Source organism: Nanorana parkeri, unplaced genomic scaffold, assembly GCF_000935625.1.
Source record: "Nanorana parkeri isolate BGI_ZX_2015 unplaced genomic scaffold, ASM93562v1 scaffold56, whole genome shotgun sequence".
NCBI lineage: Eukaryota > Metazoa > Chordata > Amphibia > Anura > Dicroglossidae > Nanorana > Nanorana parkeri.
The window spans coordinates 2,534,666-2,550,145 of NW_017306324.1; the positions used below are offsets into that span (position 1 = coordinate 2,534,666).

At 43.4% G+C, this 15,480-nt stretch overlaps 1 protein-coding gene across 1 annotated transcript in view; it reads left to right on the top strand.

Moving 5' to 3' along the window:
- The window catches only part of CAMK1 (calcium/calmodulin dependent protein kinase I), a 111,946-nt gene that overhangs the window by 75,814 nt on the left and 20,652 nt on the right, over positions 1-15,480 (top strand). The window contains exons 3-5 of the mRNA XM_018576120.1: positions 4,025-4,156; positions 13,569-13,643; positions 14,088-14,226. Of these exons, the coding sequence (XP_018431622.1) occupies positions 4,025-4,156; positions 13,569-13,643; positions 14,088-14,226 (346 nt within the window). The remainder of the gene's footprint in view (positions 1-4,024; positions 4,157-13,568; positions 13,644-14,087; positions 14,227-15,480) is intronic.

Genomic DNA, 15,480 nt, shown 5'->3' on the forward strand with positions numbered 1-15,480 from the left:
TCTTTTATGACCAAGCAAATTTTTATATTGGGTGAAATAAAGTGATACAGGTCTTCTTGACTGAATTTTTTTGAAGAAGGAGCTGATCTTGTAGCCCATCAGGTGCCATAATGCAATAGAATCATGAGTGAAAATCTTCTATAGGTCACAAGTGTTGAAGTGGATGTAGGGCCAAGCTTTTTTAGTTAGATTGGCATAGGCTTTACTCCACCACCTCTATTTGTCCTGGTGAGCCAGGGCTTGGCGTGAACTTGGGATGCCCAAGCACACTCAAAAGTGTGACTGCCACTCCCCCCTCCCGGCTTAGTCGGTGATGACAGTTGCATTGCGGGCATTCTCTGCCCCACTGTGATGTATAGCTGCGGGATGCGGAAAAGCGCCTATCTGCAACTGATTAGGTCGGGAGGAGGGAGTGGCAGTCACATTTTACGTGGGCTTGGGTGAACTCAGGCAAACTGGGTTCACACCAAGCCTAGGCTCACCACTAATGGTAACCATCAATGAAAGTAAAGGAAAATCCAAAATGTGAGCCAACTGTAGATGTGCTCAGGGCAGGCTGACACCATTGCTGATCATTGGCGAGGCAATGGCTTAGAATTGTTAGACAGCAACAGGAAATGCAGTTACTGACAATATCTCCAACTAAGACACTTTGCAACAGATCCACCCACAAAAAAATGGCTTCAAAAACTGTTTACAGTGAGCAGTGATGGCATAGATACTGAAAATACTGTAGGTTTTGTGTTTACATACACTTTAAGAGCATTTTCTTTTTTCTGTATTTTTATACATGACATTTTTTTACTTTTAATTTTCTTCTCCATACAGCTCGTGATATGCCAGCTACCATGCAATATTATTAGGGCTAGAAACTGCAGCAGATAGACCCGAAAAGCTAGGAGGCAGGCAAGAAGTGCAAAGGGGCATATCATGAATGTTTGGTGGGATCTAACCAATGAGGTATGGGTAATGTCAGCCCATTTTAGTGGCAGCATTGTCTTGGTCAGTAGCCAAGTCTAGCCATGATTATGATGCTGTTATTTCCAATTTGTATCACTTGTAGGCATGTGTGCACCATGGTGGTAATTACTGGGCTATAGCTGTGGTCACTCCTTGGCTATAGTAGTCACTTCATGCCTGCAGTAGAGATACATAGGTGGTTCTAGTGATAACATGAATCAGTTCTTGGTCATATCCTAAATCCAGTTGGGGGTCTCCAATCGTTAAAGTGACACTACACTCAAGAGTTGAATCTTGAAAATGCATTTAAGTATCTTAACTATTAACTGAAATGTATTGTATTTGTGTATCACTCGGCTATAGATCTCAAATCTTCTCTGAAACACTGTCCTTCCTACTGGAGGGGGCTACTTTTGTTCCCCATGGTCCCTATGTGTGTTGTAAAGTAGTCACCGCTCCAAGCTCGCTCCCGTGATGGACTACAATCTCACATTTTGTTTACTAATTTGTATTGAGATTGTAGTCCATCACAGGAGCGGTGACTACTTTACAACACACACAGGGACCATGCGGAACAAAAGTAGCCCCCCTCCAGAAGGAAGGACAGTGTCGGCACCAATTCAGAGATGATTTTGACTATCTACAGCCGAGTGATACACAAATCAGATACATTGTTGTTAACAGTTAAGGTACTTGAATGTATTTTTAAGATTCAACTCCTGTGTAAAGTGTCACTTTAAGCCTATTGGTCACTCCTTGTACCTAGCGGTCACTTGTATGACTTCTTGATAACGGGTCCCATAACTTTGATCTTGGACTGCGGGAAACCTGCTACCTGAATGGCTGAGAAAATATCAGCTTTTGATGGCCTGGAGCTGCATTATGTGACACAATCATTAGGATATTGGGATCTGATTTACTGCTCTTTGCAATAGCCTGGCCCCTTTTGCTGAATCCTGGATTATTAGTGTTTTTAATAAGCCCATTTTGTAGCTACTGCCTTTCTGTAATTTGTTCCAATAATAGAAAAAACGTATTTGCAAAAACTACCAAAATTACACAGCTGCCTTTGCCAAAAATAGCAGAATTCCACATCTGGTTGTAAGTATATCACTTTCCAAGCCCCACTGCATAAAAACGATGGTATTTTGCAGTGGTGACATACAAATTTAAAGCAGCCGTGCACTGAATGAGTGGCTCTGTATTGTAGAATGTATTTTTGCAATAAACCAGCAGTTCTGGATACACAGTTGGCCTTTTGTTTTGTTCCATAAAGGCTCTTTTTTTGTTCCATAAGAGTAAAAATATCAGAATTGCTGTCAACTTGGTTTTGGAGGTGAAATCTCTGAGGTCGACATCCATAGTCTTGCTTCTCTTTAGTTAGTGATTTACTAACCTAAAAAAACTATACCAGGTGTGCCAACCAATTTCAGATCATTGACTCGCCAAGTAGTGTAGACAGGGTAAGGTTGACAGCCCTGGAACTTGCATGCTCGAAAACGAGTCCTTTTCCGGCAGGCTATCAAAGCATTAAGGACTAATTTGCATAGCTCCTCCCATTATCCCATGGCGAGCTATGACAACACCCTTTTTATGTATTTTTTTTGCACATATAGAACAGACATATTAAACCGTTTTCAATAGCATGTTTAAAGGGTAAGTTTTAACCCTTTTCACAAAATGTGAAAAAATGTACTTACAGAAATGCATGCACTGACGAGAGCTGACAGTCAGTTCAGCAGCAGCTTTTTGTAAGCTGAATAAATTGGTGTACTATGTTCGTTTTCTATCTGTGCCAGATTCCATTAGATTGAGAGTTTACCAATGGGGCACACAGGAAATATATACATGGCCCTTCCTGGTATCGTTAGGGTCTATGTCAACGGGCTTTGCGCTTGTGTTGATGGCATCAGTTCGAGATCATTCCAGATTCATTGGCAGGTGCATTTGACCTACAGTTGACCTCCGTCTGACTGTCATTAGACTTGTTTCAAGTCCATTTAGACTTGAATGGGAATAAACATTTAGCTTGAAGTGTCCTCAATACATGCACTTAAAGTCCCAGCAATTATTTTCTGGATACCGTAGGGAAAAGTTAGGGCCTCTGCTGGGTTTTATTGTTGTCTCTGTTAATATTGGGGAGATTCCTCGCATTTCTTGTCTCGGTTACGGGAAAGGGGGGGGGCAGAAAAACAAAAAGCGGTGGGAAAGTCCTCTAAAAGTTTGCTTTTAAATGTCCTGATGAGACACCCTTCCCTCTTTCCTTAATGTTATTTCTTGCTCTCGTGTCCCAGGAAAAAAATGAGGGATTATCTCACCAGTAGAGACACCAGCAGCAATAAAAATTCTAACCTTTTACCATACTATCAAAAAAGGAAAAAAGCTTTTACTGGACTTGGCCGTTATATAAGGAATAAAAACCCCTTTTGTTTAGTATTTGTAATGGAAATGATGACATGTAACATCTTTTAGGAGGCAGTGATTCCAATGTGACAGATCATCTCAATCACTGATATGAACAAGCCCTTCAAGGCAACCCTGACAAGGTCTCCTCTTGGATCATTAACCCTCTTTACAATATGTCACAGGTCACCATAGCTGCAAAGGTCTCCATTCAACCATGATGAGATTGTCCTACAGCCACTGTCTTCTAGCCTGAGCACGGCATAATTCAAAGAGACTACAGCTTCAGTACACTGTATAGACAAGGGCAGCCTATAGCAGACCAATGCTCAGGGAAGGGCTACCTTAATGTAAACCTGTCATAGGCATCGGCTAGTTAACGTAAAGATAAAGCTACTGTATATAGCTAGGACCAAAATGTCCCTTCCTCTTTGTTTTACAGTGCCCTGATTTACTAGTGTAGCCCCAAGAAAAACTGGTATTTCTGGGTTTGGGGTATATGTATACACTTCTTTGCATGGCTGGAGGGGCCCATCAACATTTTTCCATGGGGCCCCGTAAATTGTAGTTACATCCCAGCTTGTATTACTAGAAAACAGTGTGGTACAGATGTTTGTTTAATAGTAGTAATGTGTTTAAACGTCCCTTGTTTTATTTACAGAGGGGCTTTTTCTGAAGTAGTCCTTGCGGAGGAGAAGAAAACGCAGAAGCTGGTAGCAATAAAATGTATCCCCAAAAAAGCTCTGGAAGGGAAGGAAACCAGCATCGAAAATGAAATAGAGGTATTGAGGAAGTAAGTGCACTCTCCTTTTTCTTTTCTCTTCTCTCTGCCTTGAACTTTAGCTGTTTTTTCACTGCAAGACAAACCCGCTCCCGTCAGAACATCCGGGGGTCACTATGAGTGAGCGGGCTTTAGATCTTAACATGACAGATCCGTAGTCTGAATCCTACATATAGCTCACAAGTCCCTGTAAGGCTTCTGACGTCTCTTAATCATACCCTGCGGTGCATCTGGTGGATGGAGAAGACAGATGCTCTTTGCTCTTTCCTTAAAGGGAAACTATAGTCTTATCTGTGTTTTTATATATACATGTACAAGAGGTCAGCTCAATGTAAATTATCTTATCAGTAAGATTTAATGTTAGTGTATAATTAGAAACTATACATAGGAACAAGTATACAATGTCTGGCCAAAAAAAGTCATCACCTTGATTAGCTAAGCAAATGGGTCTGTGCCTTCCAGCGGATAATAGGTCTAGGTTCAACAACGTTATGTCACCAAAAAATTAGGTCAGCTGCCTACCTGAATATAGTGAATGACCAGATTTTTCCATGAATGGATTTTTTCTTCTTCCCCGATGGTACATTGGGCATATTCCAAGATGACAATGTGGGCTCAAATTGTCAAAGGGTGGTTCAGGGAGCATGAGACATAATTTTTACACATGGATTGGCCACCACAGACTTTAACCTCATTGAGAATCTTTAGGATGTGCTGGAGAAGACTTTACGCAGTGGTCTGACTCTCCCATCATCAGTACATGATCTTGGTGAGAAATGAATGCAACCCTGGATGGAAATAAATGTTGTGTCATTGCATAAGCTATGGAAACGATGCCATAATTATTATTATTATTATACAGGATTTATATAGCGCCAACAGTTTGCGCAGCGCTTTACAATATAAGGAAGACATTACAGTTACAATACAATACAAGATGGTAAGGAGGGCCCTGCCCCTGAGGGCTTACTATCTGAAAGAGGAGGGGGAAATTATACATAAGGAGGGAGCTGTGTGGGGATGAATTATTTGAGAATGTGAAGGTTCAGTGGTTAGGTCGAGGAGGGATAGGCTTCCCTGAAGATATGAGTCTTTAGGGAACGCCTAAAGGCAGTCAAGGTGGGAGATAGACGGACAGGTTGGGGTAAAGAATTCCAAAGGATGGGAGAGACTCTAGAGAAGTCCTGGAGGCGAGTATGGGAGGAGTGGACAAGGGAGCTGGAAAGCAGGCGGTCAATAAATCAAAGCTAAAGGCAGTCCAACGAAATATTAGAGCGTGTGACCTTTTTTTTTGGCCAGACAGTATATTTGAACATGAGGGCAGTCATATCTACTCATTTCATACACAATATTCATTCTTTGCTGCCCATTTTCCCACATTCCAGGTGTACGAGCCAGCCGACGTACTAAAAATCGTGCATGGGTCATTTCCTATCTCAATAGTTATTAAAGCTCATTTCCAGCTTAAATTTTTAGAATTAAAATAATACCGCCTAGGGCATATAAAACAAAACAAAGCTCTCAGTTCAAAACTTGCCTTCTCTCTGGTGCTGTCCATGCAGACATGTTGCCCCAAGGTCTAGCGCCACTCCTTTTGTGTTGTCACCCCATCACACACACTCCTGGTGGAAACTATCATCACGCTGACGCACATATTGCATGCATGGTCCACTGCGGTCACTATCCGAAAGCTGGTCCAGAACAATAATGTGCAGCTGATACTGTAGAAAGTCCATGTAGAGAGGAAGTGGTTGAGAGAGGCTGACATCAATCAGCAGATCCAAAGAGGTGTGGGGGAAAAAAAAGATCACAACTGATATTTTGAGTTAAAAAAATTATGGCAGCTGTTTATAATACACAAACAAAAGGTCACCTGGTTAGGGATTATATCTACGTAAAGCAGGTAAGCAGAGTCATTGTTGGTGAACCTACCTGCCCCTGGCTACGAATCTACAAATCTTTACATTTGATACACCAACAAAAACATGAAAAAGCAAACATGCATTTCTGGTCAAAAACTATAAAAATAAATAGCTATTTCTATATTGAATTTCCATAAATTTAATCCCACTCCTTGTAACCATATTGATTAAAATATTTCATATTTTTTTCCAGTCCTGACCCTAATGCATAATCAAAATGGATGTCACCAGTGTAGCGATCTTTGCTAACACTCCAAAGAGCAGTCAAAGGAGGGGCAGTGGCACAGCGTCTGCTTTATTGCAAGCTCTATAAAGCATTTTCATATATAGCACAGCAAGGGCGTGCGTATACAATTGCACATCTTTCAGCAGGCACAACAGTCTCTGTATATCTGTCTCAATTGTATATTTCGCTGTTGGGTAGGAGATGCTCGCCTGGCCTGTACTTAATGGACAGTACATAAAACCGCATAGCGGGATGAAATAAATCCTCGTCCTGCACAGTCAAGTTTCCATGGCGATCCTGTGAACCTGTGTGATCTGCACCGCCATTGGGTATAACAGGTCACTTCGGGCTGCGTGGTATCATTCCTTCATTGCTGACCTTTGAACAAAGGGAATTTTTTTTTTTTAAAGTGCCCAAAATGAAAAGGTTTCCAATTGTGTAATCGGTTTCTTCTGTTGTTTGTGTGCTCAACAATAGAAAAATGAGAGCTAGTGGGTACTAGGGACAAGATTAGCATGATGGGGCATATTCAGAAGCTGGACAGTTGCCTTTGGCTGAAGCTTGTTGAAGTTCAGTTCTTCTGTAAACTCATTTCATCTTGATATGGACCCTAAATGGGTGCCAATGTTATAAACAATTGGCATGATTTGTTTAGGTTTTTTCCCCCCATAAAATTAGTTTTTTACCTTTTTTCCACCACTTCCTGACTTGGTAAATTTACTCCAGCCTTGGTGGCACATCATTGCTCAGGACCGGCTTCCTGATTGGGCCCTAACGGTGGACCATGCCTGTACAATGTATGTCTGCATGGCCACTTGTAGTCTCCCCCAAGCTAACAACGCTGAAAACTAACCTTTATGACATGATCACCAGGTATTCTCTCAATGACTGCTGCAGATTTATAAAAATATTAAAAACAACTTTGGAAATTATATTAACATGTGAAGGCTTATACGAGATGTTAGCAATTGCATACACATCTGCTTTAAATGGAATGCCCCCTTTACACCCTAATAAATGAAAAGCATATTCATATATGCTTCCCATTGGCTAATTTAGGTATATACCATTTGTGCAATCAACCTCTTTATTAGGTATGCTGGTCTAGTACTTATTAGGGGTGCGCACAATCGCCATTAATATTAAGGTTTGCTGTGGCATCTAAAACAGCACACCCCCATCAGCCTGGAGCATTGGCATACATCTGGCCTGATCTACTTTGACAGGTTTGAAATAAAATAATAAAAACTACTTTTATGTGTTTTAAACATTACGCTTACACTATTTTACCAAAAGTTTGTGGACAAGTGATCATCACACCTTTTATGAGATTGTTGGACAACCCAAAGCCATGGTTGTTAATGAGGTTGTGTCCACCCTTTGCAGCTATAACAGGTGGCACTCATCTGGGAAGGCTTTCCACTAGATTTTGGAGGGTATCTGTTGGTGTTTGAGCCCATTTAGGCAAGAGGATTTGTGAGGTCAGGTACTGATGGTGATGAGAAGATTTTACTCACAATCAGTGTTCCAGTTTATCCCAAAGGTGTTCAGTAAGGTTGTGGTCAGGATTATGTGCAGACCACTCAAGTTCCTTCACACCAAACTCATCAAACCAAGTCTTTATGGCGCTGCATTTGTGCAAAGTAGCACAGTCATGCTGTACATCAGAAAAAGGCCTTCCCCAACCTGTTACCACAAGGTTAGAAGCACACCGTTATCTAAAATGTCTTTGTATGCTGCAGCATTAACAACACCTCCCACTGGAAACACCTGAACTCAATCATTTGCAGGGGTGTCCACATGCTTTTGACCATATAGTGCATATGTAATGGTCCACAAACCTTTATCCATAGCGTGTATTATATATTACATAAAGATGTGCACTGTTATGTCAAATTCATTTAATAAGCAGGCATACCCCCTGGGGTACACACATGGCTGGTTGAGAAGCTAGGATGGATGTAGGATATAGATATATAATTTTCAGGTCACCAGGCAGTCATCTTATTATTCAGGGCCAACGCAAAATAATACCCAGAGAAACCCAGAATTGTCAGATCCGCAATGCTAAGAATAGCAGCGACATCTGTGCAACATCTTTTTAGTAAGGCAGCCTGTAATCTCCCCTCCCCTCCGCTCCCTCCCTTGCCGGATCTCATGCATGCCGTTATCCGCTCCGGAATCTCTCTGCATTTCTCTTGTCTAAACCTGAGCGTGATTAAGAAATCCCTCATTTGCCAAAGCAGCGGTAATGGCCCAAACGAGTCTCTGATTCCCTCTAATGCACTGATTTATGTAGTCTTTGGGGATTTAGAGGGATTGGCCTTTCGCTACCTCTTAGCTGGTCATCTGCCATTGTCATCTCATGTGTACTCTTCTAGTGCCCTGGGTGAGATGTATTTGTAATCATTTTTAATTTTTTTTACTTGGCTTAAACAAATTATTTTTTACTTGTATCCATCGCTTCCATTGATTTTAAATTAAAGATGAAAAACAAACTCTATAAAAAAGACCTCGGGTTCAGCAGAGCAGTCATTAATGGTGAATGGTGAATATGCTTCTGTGTGTTCACTGCTCCCCCTCAGCATAAGTCATAGCTGATGTCTGAACCTGGAAAGAGTCAGCCTCTAGGATGCACTAGAAGCAATTATCTGGTTTGTTTTTTGTAAGCTAAGCCATCAATTATCTTGATATAGGAAACAATGCTTCATGAAAGGTACTGTAATGCTAGAGCATACAAAGACATTTTAAACAATTGTGCTCTTCCAACCTTGTGGTAACAGTTTGGTGAAGGCCCTTCTCTGTCCCAGCATGACTGTGCCCCTGTGCAAAAAACCCAGCTCCACAAAGACATGGTTTAGTGAGATTGGTGTGGAGGAACTCAAGTGGCCTGCACAGCGACAAGCCAGGTCTCCTCATCCAACATCAGTAGCTGACCTCACAAATGCTCATTTGCCTGAATGGGCATGAATTCCCACTGAAACACTCCAAGATTTTGTGGAAAGCCTTGCCTAAAGGGTGGAGGCTGTTGTAGCGGCAAAGAGTGGGCAACTCCACATTAATGTCCACGGGTTTGGAATGGGTTGTCCAACAAGCTCATATTGGTATGATGGTCAGGTGCCCACAAACATTTAGTCATAGAGGGGGGAATTTATCCAAACTGGAGCAGACAGAATCTGGAGCAGCTGTGCACAGTAACCAATCAGCTTCTCTTTTCACTTTGTTCAGTTAAGATTTTAAAATGAAAGAGAGAAGCTGATTGGTTGCCATTCACAGCTGCTCCAGGTTCTGTCTTATCCATTTTGATAAATTCCGCTCATAGTGTATACTGATTTTAATAGCTTCCCTTTAAAATTGATACCCTTGTTCAGTTGGACTGGGGTGGTTCTTCAAAATGTAACTGTACTTGTTTTCCGAGCAACAGAAATCCTCACCAGATCAAAAGTGCATTGCAAGATTTTACCAGACTTCATTGTAGAGTCTTGCCCGTTGCTGTTGTGTTGTAACTGACACATGCATTCCATTTATTTTAAGTGGGAGGGTCTACCTGCTATAATCACATGATCATTCCCAGTCTTGTAATAGGAGAAAAGCTGCTGGGGAAAACCAGGGAGCCAATCGCAAAAAGCAACATTCCTGATGGCGTTCTGTACACGTGGTTACAGAGTGGGATGTTTTGAATTTTTTAGCATTATTAGAAAACCAGTTGGCTGCGGTGATATTAAAGGAGATTAGCAAAGCGCAACCAAGAGCTTGAGCCTGTATGTGTACTGAGCAAAAATGGCTACTTTTCCGGATGGTGTGAACCTGCCCTTAGGGTTATGCAGTGCAGAAGAAAGGACCGGCCACTTCCACCCCTGGGCAAGAAGAGGACACCAGCCTGTTTTTTTTAATTAGCATGGGGGTCAGGGAGGCAGGGGGAAGGCAGGTGCTTTTTTTTTGTAAACGTGGAGTTCTAGCCCTTGTACTTTCCTTTGTTTCTCAACCTGTGTAACCTCAGGACCCACATTTGTCCTTGGGCATTAAGTCGTGACCCAAGTCGCACTGCAATGGAATGCACAGAATTAGGGTACTGCGCTTTCCAGTGCAGGCGTATGAGGTGTGTTTGGGGTACCATTCGAATGAATGGCAACCCAACGCACCTCCTGCCCCAGAACGTACGGTAGGTGCAATGCAATTGCATGGTACAGTGCGTTAGTCACATGGGACTAGTGTGAACGAGCCCTCTAAAACACTGACATATATACACAGCCACACACAAAACCTCGCACACTCATAGGCATTCTCACACACACATCCACACTACAAAAAATATTTAATTTAAAAAATAATTTTTTAAGATCCACCCAGTCTCCCTACCTTACGGGAACTGGAGTGGATCCGCAGCCTGGGGACCAGAGTGGGCTGCTGTGCTGTGACGGAGCTCCATCCATATGTGCATTGCTTGTACAGCTACCTTGCGCGCCCTGTAGAGGTGGCGGGAGCCAGAATGCGATGTCACTCCGGTCCAGTCACTTCTATAGGGTGCGTGAGGGAGCGGTAATCCAATGCACTTATGTATGGAGCTCCCTCGCGGCCATAGCCCCATCCCACCTCACATTCAGCACCGGGCAGCATACTTTGAATGGCTGCTTGGCAGGAGAACTAACAGTGCTGCGCTAGGGGGAGGCACAGGAGCCTCTCATCTAAAAAAGTGGAAGGCATGCGGCGACCCACTAAACACGTGGTTCGCGACCCACTTTTGGGTCACGTCCCACCAGTTGAGAACCAAGGCTTTCAACAATACACTAATACCATCATCCCCAGTAGAGTCGTTACCTTTCCTAACCCCCTCCTAAACTGTATTCTGCTTGTTACTAATCTTCAGTTATGCTTTGTGTAAATGTCGGCTCTATTGCTGCGGGAGGGAATACACAACCTGTTGTGTACGTAGAGGAATGGGGCAGAATTCCGTAGACATGTAAAAATTCTGTACGCCCCCACAGTGGGTAACTTTTTGCAGCTGCCTGTGCTATCCTCCCACTAGCCGGGACCCCGCTTTAACCCTGACTCTTTTAGTCTTTGCAGCTTACCCACGGCTACGTGTTTTTTTTTTACCTTGAAGCTTTTCAGGAACTTCAACTTTTTTTTCTCCAACTTTCTCATGCGTGGGCTGCAGAGAGAAAAGAGAAAACCTTGCGTGTAGCTGCATGACTCAGACATGCAGGGGCTTTTGCTAGGAAAACTGCTGCATTGCACAAGAGTGCCTTTCATTGTTGAGACGTTTGCGGAGAACAGTGGCTTATCTGTGGATAATGGCTCATCTCCCAGAATCCTCTGCTGCTTTCACAGTCCTCTCCAAGCAACAAGTCTTCTGCACGCCAGCTTACCTTTTGACTGTTTGCCACAAAATAGAGTGCTGCATAGTAGCCACGATGGCCCTCGGGCAGGAACACTGCTGTGCAAGGCCCTGCAATAATATGTGCATTTAAAGGTCCAACTGAATTTACTTTAAATCCACTTAATACATTCCGGGTTCATCAAAGCAAAGAGGTGTGAAAAGTCTTAGAAGGGAATTTATGAAAACTGGAGCAGACAAAACCTGGAGCAGTTGCCTATAGTAACCAATCAGCTTCTCTCTTCAGTTTGTCCAGTTAAGATTTGACAATGAAAGAGAGAAGCTGATTGGTTGCCGTGCACAGCTGCTCCCGATTTTGTCTGCACCAGTTTTGATAAATTCCCCTCATAGTCTTTAGAAAGCAGCCACAGCCTGAGTAGAAAAGCCTGTCCCCTGCCAGTATGTTGTGGAGGAGGACCCTTGTATGGAAGCAGTGGTCTCTCTGCAGAGGTCTAACACAACCCCTACTGAGTCAGAGCTCTAATGTTCCACTCAGCAAAGCTCATACTTTAGGGCCTGCGGTACAGCAATGCCCTTCGTTCCGGTGCAGTGTGAATGGGAAAAAAATGCTGCATGCACTATTTGTTCCGATCGCAGTGCACCAGAAAGGAGGCTATTCCTGTACCCCGCGTTCTGGTGCGGGAGATCGCACTGTGGGCAGAGGGCATGTCTGCGGTTCCATTGACCTGAATGGCACTGCCACGCCCCCTCCCGCCCCAGAACGTGGCCCAGCCTGATCTATGCGATCCAGTTAGGGCTGCAACAACTAATCAACATAATCGATTATAATCGACTTTTTCAATAATCGATTAATCGGCTTCCAATCAGTTGGCCCTGTTCACGGCTCCACACGCTGTGCGCCGCACCTCCTCCCCACCTCACGCTCGCCGCTGCCAGACCCGCTCGCATGCACGCTCCACATGCCGCACCTCCTCCCCGCCTCACATTTCCTGCCCATCCACGATCGGCACAGGGACGCGGGGAGATGTAGTAATGAGCAGGTGTGGGGGGATGACAGCTGCTGATAGACAGGTCCGATCTCAGAAGCACGTTGCTGGAAGACACTGGAGCCATTTTTTAAACTTTATTTTATAGTTTATCCGATTAATCGAACTTAATAATCGGCTAACTAATCGATTTTGAAATAATCGTTAGCTGCAGCTCTAGATCCAGTGCATTCTGAGCTTGAACCTTGCCGGAACGCACTGGATATGGTGTGATTGTGCCCTCAAGATCTCCAACTCTGACTGAAGGGGGAGGAGACAGGCTTCCTTAATGCTGTAGAAAAGGACCCTTGCTCTCTGTGTGGAAGCAGGGGGCTCCCTGAAGAGGTTCAGTATCCCCCATTCAGTCAGAGATAGCGATTTTGCAGTTAGCAAGGAGCATGTGCTTTGCTGATCGGAACATTATAGCTCTAACTCAGTAGGGACCTCTGTAGAGAGACCACTGCTTTTGGACCTCTGTAGGGAGTCCACTGCTTCCAAACAAGGGTCTTCCTCTAGGCATGCTGGCAGGGGACATGTTCCCGGATCCCAGCTAAAGCGTAGGCATTTGTGACCTCGGCTAAAGCCAAGATCGGCCAATCCAAATTCTAATTTGACCTTTCAGCAAAGATCACATGATCAATTGCCTACATTTTCAGTCATGTGACCCAGACAGGAGGAAACCTGAGTTCAGTTTTTTTTCAGTAGGAAAGTTAATTACGGTATTTCAGTCTTTTAAGTGATTTTATCCATTTCAGTACAGGTCCCCTTTAATAGCAAATCTGACCCTTGACACAACAACTGGTTCAAATTTCTGGCCATAATTATTCTTATTGCCTATTTTGATTTGGTATGTTGGTTGCTGTAAAGATCTGTTGCACCGCTGCTTACCAAATATTTATTTTTTTCTTGACAGGATTAAACATACAAATATCGTGTCACTGGAGGACATCTATGAGAGCCGCAGTCATCTTTACCTCATAATGCAACTGTAAGTATTGCATGATGACCCCAGTAAAGTGGTGCAGGTGCAATGACAAAATGTAGTGTGTGGTATCCCATGACAACCAGTCAGAAATCAAGATTATGAACTGAAATATGGTTGCTAGGGGCAACTTCACATTTCTTTGCACAACATTATTTAATGCGTGCCTTTTCTCTTTTGTTTATGTGTTGTGCGTCATCGCCCCCTGCTGGCAGTCAGGGGTTACTGCCTAAAATTAATGTAACTCATATATATAAGTTATGTACTCAATAACATACTAAAGCTGAAGTTTAGGCAGATATAAATAACAGATATTAATACAACTCTTATCTGGATTGCTTAGCATCCATGCACTTAATATGAAGTGTTCTATCTGATGATAGGTCCACTTTAAGCACAAATCACTGTTAGCAAAATTGCCGTGAATGACCTAGTATCTCCTTGTGGCAGGGTGTCTGGCGGGGAGCTGTTTGACAGGATTGTAGAAAAAGGCTTCTACACAGAAAAAGACGCCAGTCAGCTTATTAAACAGATCCTGGACGCTGTGAAGTACCTGCATGATATGGGGATTGTACATCGAGATTTGAAGGTGAGATAGCATTTTCTTATTGTTAAAGCTGAACTCCTGGTAAGCAGCTAATTCAAAAAGCTGAAACACGTACAGGTGAACTGTCCTGATGCGGAAGGATTCGTAATTCTGGGCAGCCAGTCTTGTGAGCCTTTCCTATTTTCTTATCAGGTTTGGAGCTCTCCGTTTCATGTTTCGCCCTCCAGCCTCCTCATTGGCAATAAAGTAGGAACATAAGCTCTAGCCAGGGAACAGGAAGGTGACTGGTAGTAAGCAGAGCTAGGAAGTAGTTGAAGAATCATCCTAACTGTGCAGTGTAGCAGGGGTATATAAATCTCATGACTGGCTGCAAAAAATAAGGCCTCTGACACATGTGTTAAAACCAGGCATTAGAGAAGAGTTTTTAATGCCTCTCGGCTGCCTATTAATGCCCACGTGGGATAAAGCAATAGCAACCGCCCTGTGCTGTTCACACATGGGCGTTAGCATTGTGTTGCGTTCTGGAGGCATTACCGCTGAACAAATGCCACCTTTGAAGTATATTGAAATGCCCCTTGGTCAGTGCACCTATAGCATTTTTCGGGCATTTAAGAAGCGATGCACAGGTGTTTTAGGAGAGGCATAGGAGGTTTTGCAACCATAGAAGAATGGGGAATCATAGACTTAGTGGACAGAGCGTGTGCAGATGCCACTTCCTGTCTGCACACAGCCAGTGTTTTGCAAGCAACAGGGCAGCTTTTAGCCAGGTACTTGCAACCTGTGACAGCATGACCTATGCCACCCTGTAGTGCCAGCTGTTATCAGTGCCATCCAAAGCAGTGCCAGTCATACCAGTTTCAGCTTAGCAGTGCCAGTCATACCATTGCCAGGCATTGTAAGTATCAGGCAGAACCAGCCATGTCTGAAATAAATGTTGCACAGCTCATTCAAGCACTTGGCTACCCCCCAGAATTGTATGACCCAAGTCTGCCCAGCTGCGACTTCTCGAACAAAATAGAAGTGTGGCCACTGCTGGTCACGTCTCTTTACAACATCACTTTACCTTTTAACACACTCCCCTACTTGCAGGGCATTTTGCAAGCGGTTTTGCCGCCTCATTAATGCCTAGAATATGCCTGCCAAATGCCTTGTTGACGCTATAAAAGCGTTAATCAGCGTTGCTCTTTCATTAAATTCTCAACGCACATGTGAAAGAACCCTTATAAGTGCTTCGGCACTGTGTGTGTGTGTGTGTGTGTGTGTGTGTGTGTGTAACTCTGACCACATAATGAAAAG